The sequence below is a fragment of the Triturus cristatus genome, chromosome 7, assembly GCF_964204655.1.
Source record: "Triturus cristatus chromosome 7, aTriCri1.1, whole genome shotgun sequence".
In the NCBI taxonomy this organism is placed as follows: domain Eukaryota; kingdom Metazoa; phylum Chordata; class Amphibia; order Caudata; family Salamandridae; genus Triturus; species Triturus cristatus.
This window is the reverse complement of record NC_140590.1, coordinates 1,755,151,505-1,755,166,857: the sequence shown is the minus strand read 5'-3', so window position 1 is coordinate 1,755,166,857 and position 15,353 is coordinate 1,755,151,505. Positions and strand designations below refer to the sequence as shown.

Sequence of the window (15,353 nt, the reverse complement as noted above, 5' to 3'; positions counted from 1 at the left end):
GGGGTAATATCTCATGACACGAGGGCAGGATTTGCAGGGTAATCTCTCATTACACAAGGGCAGTCTGTGGGGTAATCTCTTATGACAAGGGCAGGCTCTGCAGGGTAATCTCTCATGACACAAGGGTAGTCTGAGGGGGAATCTCTTATGACAAGGGCAGGCTCTTCTGGGGTAATCTCTCATGACAAGGGCAGGCTCTTCTGGGGTAATCTCTCATGACAAGGGCAGACTCTGCTGGGGTAATATCTCATGACACGAGAGCAGGCTCTGCAGGGTAATCTCTCATGACACAAGGGCAGGCTCTGCTGGGGTAAACTCATTACAAGTGCAAGGTCTACGGGGGTAATCTCTCATCACAGAAGGACAGGCTGTGTGGGGTTGATCTCACGATACAAGGGCAGGTTGAACAGGGTAATCTCTCATGACACAAGGAGTGGTTCTGGGGGGGGGGGGGGGTAATCTCTCATGACACAAGGGCAGGCTCTGGGTGGGTAATCTCCCATGAGAGAAGGGCAAACTGTACAAGGTAGTCTCTCGTGACAAGGCCAGGCTCTGCGGGGTAATCTCTCATGACACACGGGCGGGCTCTGCGGGGGTAATCTCACATGACACAAGGACAGTCTGCAGGGGTAATCTCTCATGACACAAGGGCAGGCTCTGCGGGGTGATCTCTCATGACACAAGGGCGGGCTCTGCGGGGTGATCTCTCATGACACAAGGGCGGGCTCTGCGGGGGTAATCTCACATGACACAAGGACAGTCTGCGGGGTAATCTCTCATGACAATGGCAGATTCTACAGGGGTAATCTCTCTTGAGTTAAGGGCAGGCTGTACAAGGTAAGCTCTCCTGGCAGGTTGCTACTGGGTGGTACATTTAAGACATAAGGGCCGGTTACTGCGTGACCCTTATGGCACAGGAGTGGTCTGCTTCTTGGGTGACACGCTGTCTTGGGTCACCAGGACAGGCTATTTCTGGGTGAAATCTGGACACAAGAGCACAAGCAATGGAACATCAAGGACTCGGGGTGCACGCACTCATGTAAATGTAGCAGATGAGATAGTTCAGCGGGTTTGGCTCCTAAAGCAAAGATGCCTGGACGCTGCAAGATGCATGTTAGAATCAAAGCTGGCTCACTACTCAGCCTTTCCAGTTTGGTAAAATGGCTCACAAGGATTTGGATAAGGACACCAAATACCGAATCAACAACAGTAGTAAAGGGCACATTGGTGTGTGATTTAATATTGTTGCAAATATTGTGATGTCAATATTGTGACGTGACGCTTCCTTTCTGCAGATCCTCCTTAAAATATGGACATACCTCGTTTACATGATGAAATGCCCACTTGCCTGGGCCCAAGATTGTATTATTGGAGGACGGTGTAAAGTAAAGAGACCCCCGGGGTAAACACTAAACATGAACCCTTTGGAGGGGCGACACTTTCAAGATCTGCACACAAATAGTCTTCATAACCTATAACAGATGTTCTGAAGCCCCCACCAGGGTGCGAGCAGGCTTGGGGTGCTCCACCCTCATGGTTTGGGAAAAAGGGGGTGGTGATGGACAGAGTTTCTGAATGATGCAGAATACTCTTACCAAGTCAAGAGATCATGGTTTTAATCCATCACTGTTTTTTAGCTCACTGCACCATCCCAGCTCAGAACCTGGCTACATGCAAATTAGTCTGTACCTGTCCCAGTGCATGATGGGAACAGGGCAAACCAAACTACCAAGCCAATTCTTATACTGGGAAGGAAACAAGCTTCCGGGGACCGGTTTCTGGCATCACAGCCTTTGTCGGCCCGGCTTGCCTGAATCCTGATGGTACAATGAGCAAGGGACTCACGTCTGAGCATACCCTCCCACACTGAGTGTGGATAAAAACGATTTGGGAAAAACGGGGTGGTGATGGACAGAGTTTCTGAATGATGCAGAATACTCTTACCAAGTCAAGAGATCATGGTTTTAATCCATCACCGTTTTTTAGCTCACTGCACCATCCCAGCTCAGAACCTGGCTACATGCAAATTAGTCTGTACCTGTCCCAGTGCATGATGGGAACAGGGCAAACCAAACTACCAAGCCAATTCTTATACTGGGAAGGAAACAAGCTTCCGGGGACCGGTTTCTGGCATCACAGCCTTCGTCGGCCCGGCTTGCCTGAATCCTGATGGTGCAATGAGCAAGGGACTCACGTCTGAGCATACCCTCCCACAATGAGTGTGGATAAAAACGATTTGGGAAAAAGGGGGTGGTGATGGACAGAGTTTCTGAATGATGCAGAATACTCTTACCAAGTCAAGAGATCATGGTTTTAATCCATCACCGTTTTTTAGCTCACTGCACAATCCCAGCTCAGAACCTGGCTACATGCAAATTAGTCTGTACCTGTCCCAGTGCATGATGGGAACAGGGCAAACCAAACTACCAAGCCAATTCTTATACTGGGAAGGAAACAAGCTTCCGGGGACCGGTTTCTGGCATCACAGCCTTCGTCGGCCCGGCTTGCCTGAATCCTGATGGTGCAATGAGCAAGGGACTCACGTCTGAGCATACCCTCCCACACTGAGTGTGGATAAAAACGATTTGGGAAAAAGGGGGTGGTGATGGACAGAGTTTCTGAATGATGCAGAATACTCTTACCAAGTCAAGAGATCATGGTTTTAATCCATCACCGTTTTTTAGCTCACTGCACCATCCCAGCTCAGAACCTGGCTACATGCAAATTAGTCTGTACCTGTCCCAGTGCATGATGGATTAAAACCATGATCTCTTGACTTGGTAAGAGTATTCTGCATCATTCAGAAACTCTGTCCATCACCACCCCCTTTTTCCCAAATCGATTTTATCCACACTCAGTGTGGGAGGGTATGCTCAGACGTGAGTCCCTTGCTTATTGCACTATCAGGATTCAGGCAAGCCGGGCCAACGAAGGCTGTGATGCCAGAAACCGGTCCCCGGAAGCTTGTTTCCTTCCCAGTATAAGAATTGGCTTGGTAGTTTGGTTTGCCCTGTTCCCATCATGCACTGGGACAGGTACAGACTAATTTGCATGTAGCCAGGTTCTGAGCTGGGATGGTGCAGTGAGCTAAAAAACGGTGATGGATTAAAACCATGATCTCTTGACTTGGTAAGAGTATTCTGCATCATTCAGAAACTCTGTCCATCACCACCCCCTTTTTCCCACCCTCATGGTGGCATCATTGTCCCCTCTAGGGTCAGGGCCCTGGCACACACATCTCAAGTTCAACCATCTGAGAGTCCGACTGCCACGCACTCTCGCACACTGCGCTAACTTTGTAAGTTCCTACTCGGTCAAGGCAATGTATTTTTGGAGTTAAGGGAGTGATTGACCCCAGACGCATCCTTCCACAACTGGTTTTGGTGCACAAACCAGAGCTGGCACCGCATCTGCGGCAGGGGCATAACGCACACCCCTGCGTGCAAGAGGGACAGAAATCCTTCAGTGGCCCCCCCAACCCTTTAGATAGGCCCCATTCAAAACAAGGCTAATGGATATCTGTGAGATGTTGGAGACCTACAGGCTCCTCTACACATTCTGCGGGAGTGAGGGGAGGGGATTGAATTGTGGGGTCGGTACACCCGACCTGGTGTGAAGCGAATGGCAGGACATCAGGTTGCGCTGTAATGACACCATGGAGGCGGGGAATGGGGCACAAGGTACCCCAAACCTGCGCACTAGGGCGGAATACAACTGCACAATCATTGCCATCCTGTCGCTATAAAACAACAAGCATTGGCATAGCCAATAGGTCTCGCCTTTGGGACCTTATAAGTGTTTAGCCATGCAACAGTTGATGTTGCACCAAGGATATTGTGCAGCATAACTAAACACTTATAAGGTCCCAAAGGCGAGACCTATTGGCTATGCCAATACTTGTTACAGTAAACTGCTGCACAGAGCTCCACCCCGGTCAGAACAGTTACATAGGCACAGCAAAGAAAACCCGAGAGGAACTAAGGGCAGCCGACCTGGGCTGGAGGGCTGGCGTCATTCGCCACACTGTGCACGCACCACCATTAATCCCAGCTCTCATTATGTAACTGCTGAACGGGTGCCAGCCTGTGAGCGCTGAGGAGAGATGCAGTATTTTCTGTTTGGAATAACACTGACAGACAACAGAACTGCTTTGTAATTGCAGCGCCCTATGGATCTCCGCAAGCCCACGCAACTTACGGTCAGAACATTGCTCGTTTTCTTCTTCTCACTCGCCCGTCTTCTTTTCTCTCCAGTTACACGTTGCTTCCGAACAATGATGTTAAGCGCAGCCCCAAGTGTTGCAAATCAGAAATGTGTATGCATGTGCCCACTGCCTTTCCATGCATGGGAGGAGGGGCGGGGCAGCGGGCAAAAGGGCAGTGAGGGGCCCAGTGGGTCTGGGCAGAGAAGGTGCGTGGACTCCTCGTTTCAACCCTTCTCTCTGTCACTGACTCTCCAAAAGCAGAGACTGGAAACTCCTTAAGTGGCGCACTGGCCTCTAGGGAAAGTGGAAGATGCCTTGACAAGCTACAGCCTAAAAGGTTGGTAGGGCATTGCTGACTGTGCCCAGGAACATCAGATTTTGAGGCACACTCTAGGGCAGACCTTTGCCAATTTCCCAGTAGGCCACTGAGCCTCTCGGTTCTTTTGCACAAAGACATCACTGGTGTGTCAACAAAGTGTGACAGTGCCAGGCTTTATCTTTGTGCAAGAGGTTGCCACCAAGTATTTAGAGGATGTGAACGGGTAAAGGATGCCTGAGGTCGAGGTAGGAATCCCTGCTTAAGGACTGGTAGAGAAGATATCAAAGTGAAAGCTCAGAGGGACTGTGACCACATATAATTGAGATGGTGCAGAGGGAGTAGGATTTGCCCACACAAGGGACATGGTTTAAGTGGTAGAGATAACAAGAGAGAAACAGATATTGGGTAAAACGTGGCAGGGAGAGAGACAGAAATGGAAAGAGAGGGGGGAATACCAACAAAGGGAAGAAAGTGACAGTCAGTAAAGTGAAACAAGCAGGAAGTGGGATAAGGGAGGGAGGTAGGGCACGTCACGCGCACTAAGGCGGAGAGAGGAACGCAGGCTGGCAAATGGTGTGCACTTTCGCGGCCGCTTCAATGTTCTCAGTGGCCGCGCGGCTCACTGAGCACATCAAAGCGGCCGCAAAAGTGATCACGCAGGCTGACAAATGGTGCGCGCGCCCGGCGCACATGCACTGTAGCTGGAGGTCTGAAAAAGGCCACTAGTTAGCACTTCCAAAACCCGCTTACTAAAACTCTCGCCAGAGCCGCGCTAAAGCGCTGGCTCAGGCGAGACCTAAAAAAGGGGAGTAGGGGGCTCCTGTCGATATTACAGAGAGATTTCTGCACCAGGTCAGGACTGGAGAAGGGGGTTTGAGAAATCAAATGTAACGTGGGTCGATTATAGACCATTTACAATTATTAATACCCAACATAAACAGGGAAAATCGAGCCATAAATGGTCTTTAAAAGACTACAGAATAGTGCTTTTGTACTATTTTGTCACTCGTGTAATACGAAAAATTGAACCAAACTGATTTTGCCTCATACACAGAAACAACTTTCAAATTCAAAAACTGGAATAGATGTATTGAATTCTGTTACAAAAATACTACAAAATGGTGTGAAATCATGTTTGCCATGATGCAGATATATTTACCATCCCCAGCAAAGGAGTAACAAACGTCCTGAGAATAGATTTGCACCCCGATCACAGTGCACAGGTATTTTGGGGTGTTTTTTCTATTAGTTCATATTCAAGCTAGAATTTCTGAGGGCTGAGAGAACAGTATTCTATTATGTTTTCTTTTTCGGGAACGAGGCAGGTAAGGTGCGTTTTTTAAAATTATTTACTCACCATGTTAACAAAAAAATGTACATACGTAAGCTTACTTTAAATATGTGCAATTCTTGTACAGGCACAATGTTTATTAAACACTTGTATTCATAGATTGAAAGCAGAGCCAGCAACGGCCAGTAGGTGTCGCACGTCCTCTATCAAGGATGTCCGCTACCAGGGGAGAACCATGAACTGAAGTGATCGATACTCACCTCCGATGTACGCCAGGAGACCCGCTATGACGATGAACTGAACAGCTGACAGCCCCAGCAGCGCCGCCTGGAATCGGGTCACTCTGTTCAGTGCTTTTCTCACACTGGCAGTGCACTCACGACCTACAACAGAAACAGATGTCCATCTAGCCAACGATCGCAACATTCTGAGTTTTACAGTCATTTGAGTGTCGCCTGAAGAAAGCTTCAAGGTGTCTGTTGCAGAGACGGTTTAGGGCACAGAGGGCTCGGACCCAGGGCCCCAGCCTTTCAGGGGCCCCCTGATAGAGCCATCTGTGCTCTGCAGTCTTGCCCTGAAGACCTTCGATAATTCTTAAACAGATTAGTTTAAATGCCGTTTCCCTTTATATATTTTTTAATGTGGGTGATGTGTGTGTCTATTACTGACATTTTGCAAAGAAATGTTGTTTAGGTGTCATGCAGCATTCATAAAAAAAGTTTGTTACATCAAAACAGCCTCCCATATGAGAAATAGGAGGGTGTCTCAGATTGTTTACAGTAATACTAGTGAGCTGCTGCGTTACAATATTGAAAACACACATCACTGTCCCTGAATTTTAGATGTAAATATATTTAGGATTTGGACGAGTCTGCCTGTGCACTGTCAGTGACCCGGCCAAAGAGGGCATGAAAGAGATGAAACTGGATCATGACTTCAAAGCTTTTCCGAACAGGCCCCCCCCCCCCCAAAAAAAAAAATCTTTGGCCCAGGACCCCCAAATCATTATGATGCCCTTGGTCTGTTCTTTAAAACCTATGCTGTATGGTCTGCAATCGGCCTTCGCCCGTAGACACCCACACACACGCACACAACATGATCTTGATGGCAGGGCCGGCTTTAGGGCGGTGCGACCGGTGCCACCGCACCGGGTGCTGGCTTCCTGGGGGCGCCGTGTTTGAAAGTTTATTATGCTTTTGAAGCACCTGCTGCAGCGTTTCTTTCCCGGCAATTACCAGGCCTCACATAAATGTCAAGATAACTCGTGTGATTAAGTATCTTCCTGGAGAGAGATCAGCATTTTGTATAGTTGAGGTTTTGACTTTTAGGTGAAGTTAGTGCAGAGGGTTAATATGCCTGCTGCAAAGAACGTGTACCAAGTAGATTACAGAGTGCGTATGATGTAAACAGGTCAGCAGATTACTGCTTTCATAAGAGGCATCGTTTTGTTACTTGCAATTTATAACTTAAAGTCCTAATATAGAATAGTGAGCTATTAACTTTCATCCCGGAACTGCATACACTCTGCAAAGTATACATTATTGGAATATTGATTAATGTTGCAAAAAGGGTTAATTTGGCTAGAAATCGATTCTTATTATTAAAGAAAACTCCCAACTATGCGGTTTCTTTTTCAACTCTGCGTTTGTGCTTCTCCACACCAAGCACTCTTAAACTATACTGCCTACCAGTATGGGTGACATGTGACTCCTACACTTTCAGTCCTTTGGCTTAAGTAACATTTCCTATACACTGATTTACACTTGTATGATTGATTGTCTCTGTGTAATGTGTGTGTGATGCAAAGTGCTCGGACACCCTACACTGGTATGAGTGGCGCTATATAACTAATTCAATGCATCTGAGAGAGTGTGGTTATGGTGACTTGGTCACTGTTAAAGTGTGCTAGTGAGAGAATCCGTGGTGGAGGTGGTCATTGGGGGGGGGGGGGGAGGGGCGCCAACAAACATTGTCGCACAGGGCGCCACCAGCACTAAAGCTGGCCCTGCTTGATGGGATCTGACACATGCATTCAGGTAGGACAATATTTCGGACACTTTCATAGTGTTGCTGGACCATAGGAGGACTTACTGTTGTACCCGATGGGACCGACATTCTGCGCTCCCCCCTACTCATGAATCCAGCACTATTGAGGTCTTCGGGCTAAACTCCATGCCGCCCTTTAATTGGGTACGTTTGGCGCCAGTGAATCCTCAACATAAAATTATAATTAGGGCTCCCGGTTTTATGGCATTACTTTTTTGCACATTTCCATCTGTACTTTTCCACATTTATTTTTTTGCAACATTCTGTATTTATCCATTTTTATTTGTGTTTCTGTATAAATGAAGCTGCAATGCACATTTTTCCACATTTATTTGACTGATAAATGTATACTTGCATTTGAATGTCCAAAAGGTTTCAGCGGTATACAGTGCAATAGCGTTATCTGAAAACACTTGCTTTGTAGAATAGCATCGATAACTGTAGCTCTGCACTTAGCTAAACTTAATTAGGAAATCTATTGTCGTTTTTCATCCCCCCTACCTCTCAATCTGTGCACTTACTCATCTGGCACTCATGATTGACAGTAGAAAAAATCATCCAAAGACCACCTATTTTCTGTATTTAAAAATAAATACAGATAGGAAAATAAATCGTTTTCTGTCTGTATTTATCTGTAAAAATAAAAATTTAAAAAAGGACAACTAGGAGTCTTAATTATAATATGCGAGTAGAACACGTGACGATTCAGACATTTAAGAATGATCATACACAGTAGTTTACATATTTTATATTTAAACATATATATAAGCACATTGTTTTCGTTAGCATTCTTTAGTGTATGTGAAATGGCCATAGTTCACATTTTTATCCTTAATTTCATTGATAAAATGCACTTTCTAAAATATAATGTGCCCTAAGCTGCATGCAAAAGTAAAATACACGTTATCCTGTAAAAGGTGAGGAGTGAAAAGAGAGGATGTGGCGTAACAGCCACAGCTGCTAACTTTAGATGGAAAACCAGGTTCAAGTTAGTGGAAAAATCTCCCCAGGCCTAAAAAAGATATATATATATGTTATTAATGTGTCCTTGTGTATTGCATCTGGTGCTTATGTAAAGTGCTCCAATACCTTTGGGTCGATCGCATTTGCACTATAAAAAACAGCAAAAATATTAAATCCAAAAGTGGAATTACGACCAGAGCTATCAACTTTGGAACTGGTGAACCAGGTTCAGTTCTCCGAATGGGCTCAACGTCCTGTGATTCAAGGCAAATCACTTAATCACCCCATGTTCTTTAAAAAGCTCAAACTCGACTCAAAAGTATTGGAGCAGTTAAATGAGAACCAGGTACATTACACAAGGTCACATTCCTTTTTAGGTCTCTCCTGGCGTAGGCTGCGTGCATGCGCAGTCTCACTGGCGAGATTTAATGAGATGTGGTATTTTCTGTATGGGGCATTAAGCCCCGCCCCTCTTTTCCATTGGCTGGCGTCACCGTTTATGCTAAACGGTCGCCAGCCATTGGAAAAGAGGTGTTGGTGACGTATTTGCTTGGTTTTCTGAGCCGTCCCATTTGGACGGCCTCGCCTGCTTGGCGTTCGTCGCAAAACGTTTCTTATCTTTATGGGGCCAAACACATGGCCCCATAAAGACAAGAAACCTTTTAGCAGGCAAGAAAGCCGAGCAAATACATCACCCCCCCCCCTTTTCAGGTTGAGCATTAGCCCTGGAGGAGGAGGGTGAGTGTGTGACGTGTGCAGCGTTCACTGGAAATGTACCTCCTCTTCTCCGTAAGAATGTCGGTGGAAGAAGTCCAGGGGAAAATGGGTCAGCAGGCGGGCAGGTGCTGTGGGCTGCCAAGACTACATATCCCTGCATGCTCTCGACGCGCAAATATGGAGCAGTGTGGTAATGGTCGCAAACAAGATGCAGTGTGGGAATGCGGGCAGCCATGGTGCAGTGCGCACAGACATGGCGCAGTGTGGCAGTGAGAGCAGTTATGACCCTTAGCGCCATGAAGCCAATCGGCATACGTGCGCTTTTTACATTTTCAATAACATTAACATTAACATTATGACCCAGTGTGTCAGTGTGTGCAGACAAGGCACAATGTGGCATTGCGCGGAGGCATGGCCAAGTGGCAATACCTGTAGACATGGCGCAGTGTTGTAATGCACACCACAGGGCTCCAGTGCCACCACTCATACACTACACCCTGTAAATGACACTCGTCCCCCCGACCCCGCACAGGATAGTTAAAAGTATTTTTTTTTGCTGCGCTCACCTGGGTATAAAGTAGAGGGTTAAAGCCCCCTCCCCCCGGGTATTTCATAAAGAGCCCCCTCAGCATCGGGCAATTCCGCCCTACACCACCCTGGCACTGCACACACTTGTCAAGCCCCCTCCCTCCCGCTTACGCCCTCGCCCCAGAACAGGCTATTAACGGCCTCTTGGTGGGGGTGTCACAGCCCAGCAGCAGCGCCTTGAATTAAAATAGAAGCTCCTCTCACCTCCCAGCTGCAGCAGTGTCATAGCTCGGCCCTGTCCGCTCCCTCCTCTGACAGTGGTTCAGCCTGTCTAGAACCTGGTCTAAAATGGCGCAACTGCATTAATTTCTAGTGCTCGCATGAGGAATGTCGAACCAGCATATACCTGTGTGTGTGCTAAACTGGTGGAAACAAGCATGCTGTGGTGTGGAATATGACTGAGTTCGTAAGAATGAAAATAATTGTAAGCCATGGCTTTCATGTAATTCACTACAATCTAAAGCACTCCACTACAATCCACTCCACTACAATCCACTCCACTACAATATATACTCCACTCTACTACAATATATACTCCACTCTACTACAATATATACTCCACTCTACTACAATATATACTCCACTCTACTACATTACACCTCTCTAATACACTATAACGCACTCTACTGCACTACAATCCACTCTACTCCATTACAACCCACTCAACTACAACCCACTCTACTAAGTTTTAGCCATGCTGAACAGCAGTCATACTGGTGTACAACATGGCTAAAACACACTGTCAAAGCCAACAGCTTTCGCACAGGCGACACCTATTGGGTTTGTCAATGTTTGGTATTTGTTGACATTTAAAACAAGCATTAGCATAGCCAATAGGTCTCGCCTTTGGAACCTTGTAAGTATTTGGCCATGCAGCACATCAATAACACGATAACAAGTAAAGCTACGCCCCTGTGCACAATAACTACCTCTACAAGAGGTTTATGAGGCGGATCTCGCAGTAAACTGTAACCCTCCTCTGAACTGTACCCCTTCAGAGACAGGGCCTCCAGAAATGAACACAATGTTTAGCACATTATCCGTTCTCGAAGAGGACATTATGATTCCGATGATCTGTTTTGTGAGCGAATGATCAATAGTGTATTGACCACTGAACTCTGCTAAAAACGAGGCTTTGGCTGCTTCTCGCCAGGCTCTTAGAAGAACATGCGACATCGCGTCACCACACATCATTAACAAATACAAGACATTTAAAATACTAAATCCACGGTCACGTGGTCAATATGACCAAGCATAATATAACGTGATTTTATAAAGTGTAGCTTCAGCTGCTCGAAGGTTACCTTGGTGCTTGATTACCGACGTTTATTAAACAGTTATTCAACTCGATGGTAATTGTTTAATCGACATCAGAAGGATGAAAAGCTGGAAGGCTGGGATTTCAACCTATAACCACATGGTCAAACAGACGCAGCACTTCAAAGTCTCAGATCCTATTGAGGTGCTGGGGCGCCGCCCCCTTTGTTTGCCTAGTCCCACCTCATCAGGTCTGAGAGACTTCGCGCCCGATCTATGTTGGTGATTGCAACTGAACCCTATTCAGCGGCCCCTCGAGAAACCCACTGCACTCGCCAAGCAAACTAGTAATTTGCTTGCAGGGAAGGATGTGGTCAGAGAGACCTGCGCCGAAGAGTCAGAAGGGTGGATACCAAACCTTTCGTGTTTCAGGGGGAAAACCACAAAGTACACTTTTTTTTCAAAATACATCAATCTTTCAAATACATTTTGAGGGGTCTCCATTCTAAATCGGTCAAGCCTTAAATTAAAGAGGCGAAACCTGCTCCGAGAGCGAACGTGGAACCTGCACCGAAAACCCCAAGCCGAATCCCTGTGTGTAAACGAGCCACTCACTAGTATCAAACTATAAAGGCACACACATGTAGGCCGGAAGGGGTGTACTTCGGGATGACTGAAGCAGTGCGTCCCAGTATGAGAGAGGAGTGGCAACACGAAGGGAGAACCTGCTAAAACCAAATGTTGCCATGCACGAGTGGCAGGTGAATAGCTACGCGGAAAGAAGAGTTAAAAAAATAACTATAACATCCGCGATTGTCAGTATTATTTCAATGTAACGTATTTTAGTAATATTTGTGCTGGTAGCAGATATCTTGCATTATAATTGATTCCATTATTTAATATTGTCTGTAATAAAAACAAAAAAGAAAACCTTTCTCCACCGAAAAACAAAGTTTTCAAACTAAATTGCGTACACAACAGCGGTGTAATTGTGACAGCATTATTGTACGAGAAGGCGTTTTTCATTTGCGCATAGATGGAAACAACAACAAAGCAAAACCAGTAATGCGCGTGCACCACAGAGGAATGGGAGTGAGGGGGAGCAGGGGCAAGGGAGCGCGGCAGCGATGCCAACGCGCGCTTCTGCACGTGCTAGACACCGGTGGGACTGGGCAGAGCAAAGGCGGGACATGCACCAGCCTTTGCCCAATAGTGTGCCTTTTTAATTTGCAAAAAAAAAAAAAAAAAGGACGGTAAAGCCAATGGCAGCGGGCAAAAGTAAAACCACACGCACAAGCGTGTGGTCAGCTTTCAGAACCCCGTACAAGAGGTCTCGCGCTGCGCGAGCACGGCTTTGCACTGCAACGCTAGGCGCGAGACCTAAAAACGACAGTCATGGTTTCATACACTTCAAAAGCCACACATACTGCCAAGAACCACCCAGAGAGTTTCCAAGCCTTTCTACCACTACGCCCACTAGCCAGAACTTTAAGTGGGCCGGGTCCATCAGGTTTAAGACCCAGTAGTATTTCAAAATGGTCACTGAAAGTGGTCCCTACATTCATGCCCTTAACTTTGTTGCCTAAAACACAGACCGATTTCTGATAAATGAACGTAAAAATGTTCATGTCGGTGACTTGATTCCTCTTTACTCTGTGATCCCTGGGAGCTAATTCCCAGATGGTCGATGCATGTATGTTTTTTGTCATGGAGCATATTACTCTTGTATAGTGCCTACTTTGAACTGAGTCCCTCTAGGTGTTTATAACAAACCACAATAAGAGCTCTGAAGTTGAGGCGAAGGCCTGTTTCTTGCATTGCCCGTCAGCGGGTGAGAAAGGTGTGTACAAAGCATGGTCATCCAGTCCCTGGCCTCTGCAGAACAATGGTTAGGTATTCGAGTTGCAACTGTGATTCTGTGCAAATGTGTGTGAAGAAGGTATACAGTTGTCAAAATATTGACAAGGTGAAAGTAAAAGAAAATTCAGTGCTTACAGGTGGTTGGGTGCTTTGTGTTTGGTGGTGGTGAAATGAAGGAGACGGGAGTAAGTGCTTTCAGGAGAGAGTGAAAGGAGGGTGCTGCAGAGTAAAGAGATGAGGTGCAGATTAACGAGATGTGGAGAGAAAAAGGGTGCACATGTCGAATGGAGTGAACATAACAGTGTAACCACTACCCCTACCACTGGCCTCAGTAATGTTTAATTCAATATTAATAAGCCCTGCCACTAGCATACCTTTGAAGGGATGTTGGAGGTCTACTTCTATCCCCTTAAATATATACGCCCTGAAATGCTACTTGTTCAACGCCGCCCTATGATCTCTGTTCTGAAACGAAAATTTGCCTTGAATCCCCACGGACTGCTATATGCCCTACAAAAACAGGAGAACCTGAGACAGCCCACTCTTGCTTTAAATGGTGACTCCTTTAAAAAGAAACAAAAAAAAACTGCCCAAGTGCTAACGTGTGAAGTGCATGCATGCCAACATTTTAGAAGAGGAAAGTGGGGGATTTTGAAAAAATTATTGGGAGAATGTAACTTTCTTATGATGCCTATTGAAGGTGATGCACATTCAGGTGGCAGACAGTAAAAATAAAGCAGGTTTTGCTCCAAAAATCGTGAGTCTCCCAAATGAATAGGGTCTATTGGCATGTATGGCTGTGCACTAGTGCTGGGCAGTGGTCTTAGTGAATACAAAAAAAAAAGTATGTGAAACGTGATGCTGAATGCAATGGGGCGGGGTCAGTGAGCATAGGGGCAGGGTCAAAGGTGTTAACATCCGCTTTGGTGGGACTATTTTTCATAAACTTTTGCCTCTTTTTAATTTTTTGTCTTGCAACAGATTTATATAGCAACTTGTCACCCGGAGAGATTAAGTGATTTGCCCCGAATCACAGGATGTTGCAGCAGAGACTTGAACCGGCATCCCCAGCTCTCCAGTCAGCAGCTCTAGCTGCTGAACCACATCCTCTCCCCTCCAGTGTTATTTGCCTGGGAGCTCTTCCTTTCGTCCCGGACGATGATTGATAAAAAACAGATTTTTATTCATCACATTCACGAAACGGGAGACAGCGTTTACATTGCTGGCAATACCACGCAGGTTGATAACGCAGTTGTTACAACGACCGCGTTGTTACCACGTGTGGCATTACATCGCAAGTCATTTCAACGACTTGCGCTAGGTAGCGTGCAACACCAGTGAATGTGTTGGATTTTAAATCCAAAACCTTCCCTGCTGTTGCGCTAACTGGAGTAGGAATAGTAATTTATACTATTCCTAGGTCCAGTGCGCCACCTAGCGCAAATTGTTGAAACAACTTGCGATGTAATGCCACGCGTGGTAACAACGCGGTCGTTGTAACGACTGCATTGTTACCTACCGCATGGTAACACCACGTGTTGTATCGTCATACATTCTCACTAAACCGATGCATTACCAATGCTTGTTTAATTAAGTGTCAGAACAATGCAGTTTGGCAATAGACATAAACTAAACTGCACACAATGCATTGACTTGTGAACATTAGCTTTCATTTGACACATCTAATTACAATGGATCCACAAGACAATTACTTGACTAGGGAGTGGAACATTGCACTCTGCTGCCATGAACTGATGAGGAAAGCCTTAAATGAAATAAATGAGTATTTATGGTACAGAACCTACGTCACTGCCCTCCCATCTCAGACTCGCCTCAGTGCAGTAATGGAAACTCGTACAGCAACTAAAGGAGCGCATGTGCTTCGGACCCACACAGAGATTGGTTATGTTTCTTTAAGGGTGACACGCTGCTTTCCCCTCGCGCACGGCACCAGTGTCGGCTTTATGCATGCTGGGTAATCGCATTTAGTCATGGGTCCTGCAGCAGGCATGATTTTTAGGCTGTTCTTGCTACGTAACTGTAAGTGAAGTTCTTCGTTTGAGTAACATTTTTTACACCATCATTTCTGTGATAGGAGTTGTCAGCTA

At 46.2% G+C, this 15,353-nt stretch overlaps 1 protein-coding gene across 1 annotated transcript in view; it reads right to left on the bottom strand.

Moving 5' to 3' along the window:
• Positions 1-15,353, bottom strand: part of LOC146813005 (uncharacterized) — a 194,691-nt gene that overhangs the window by 85,307 nt on the left and 94,031 nt on the right. Inside the window, exon 2 of the mRNA XM_085620027.1 lies at positions 6,075-6,197. Coding sequence (XP_085476153.1) covers positions 6,075-6,197 — 123 coding nt within the window. The remainder of the gene's footprint in view (positions 1-6,074; positions 6,198-15,353) is intronic.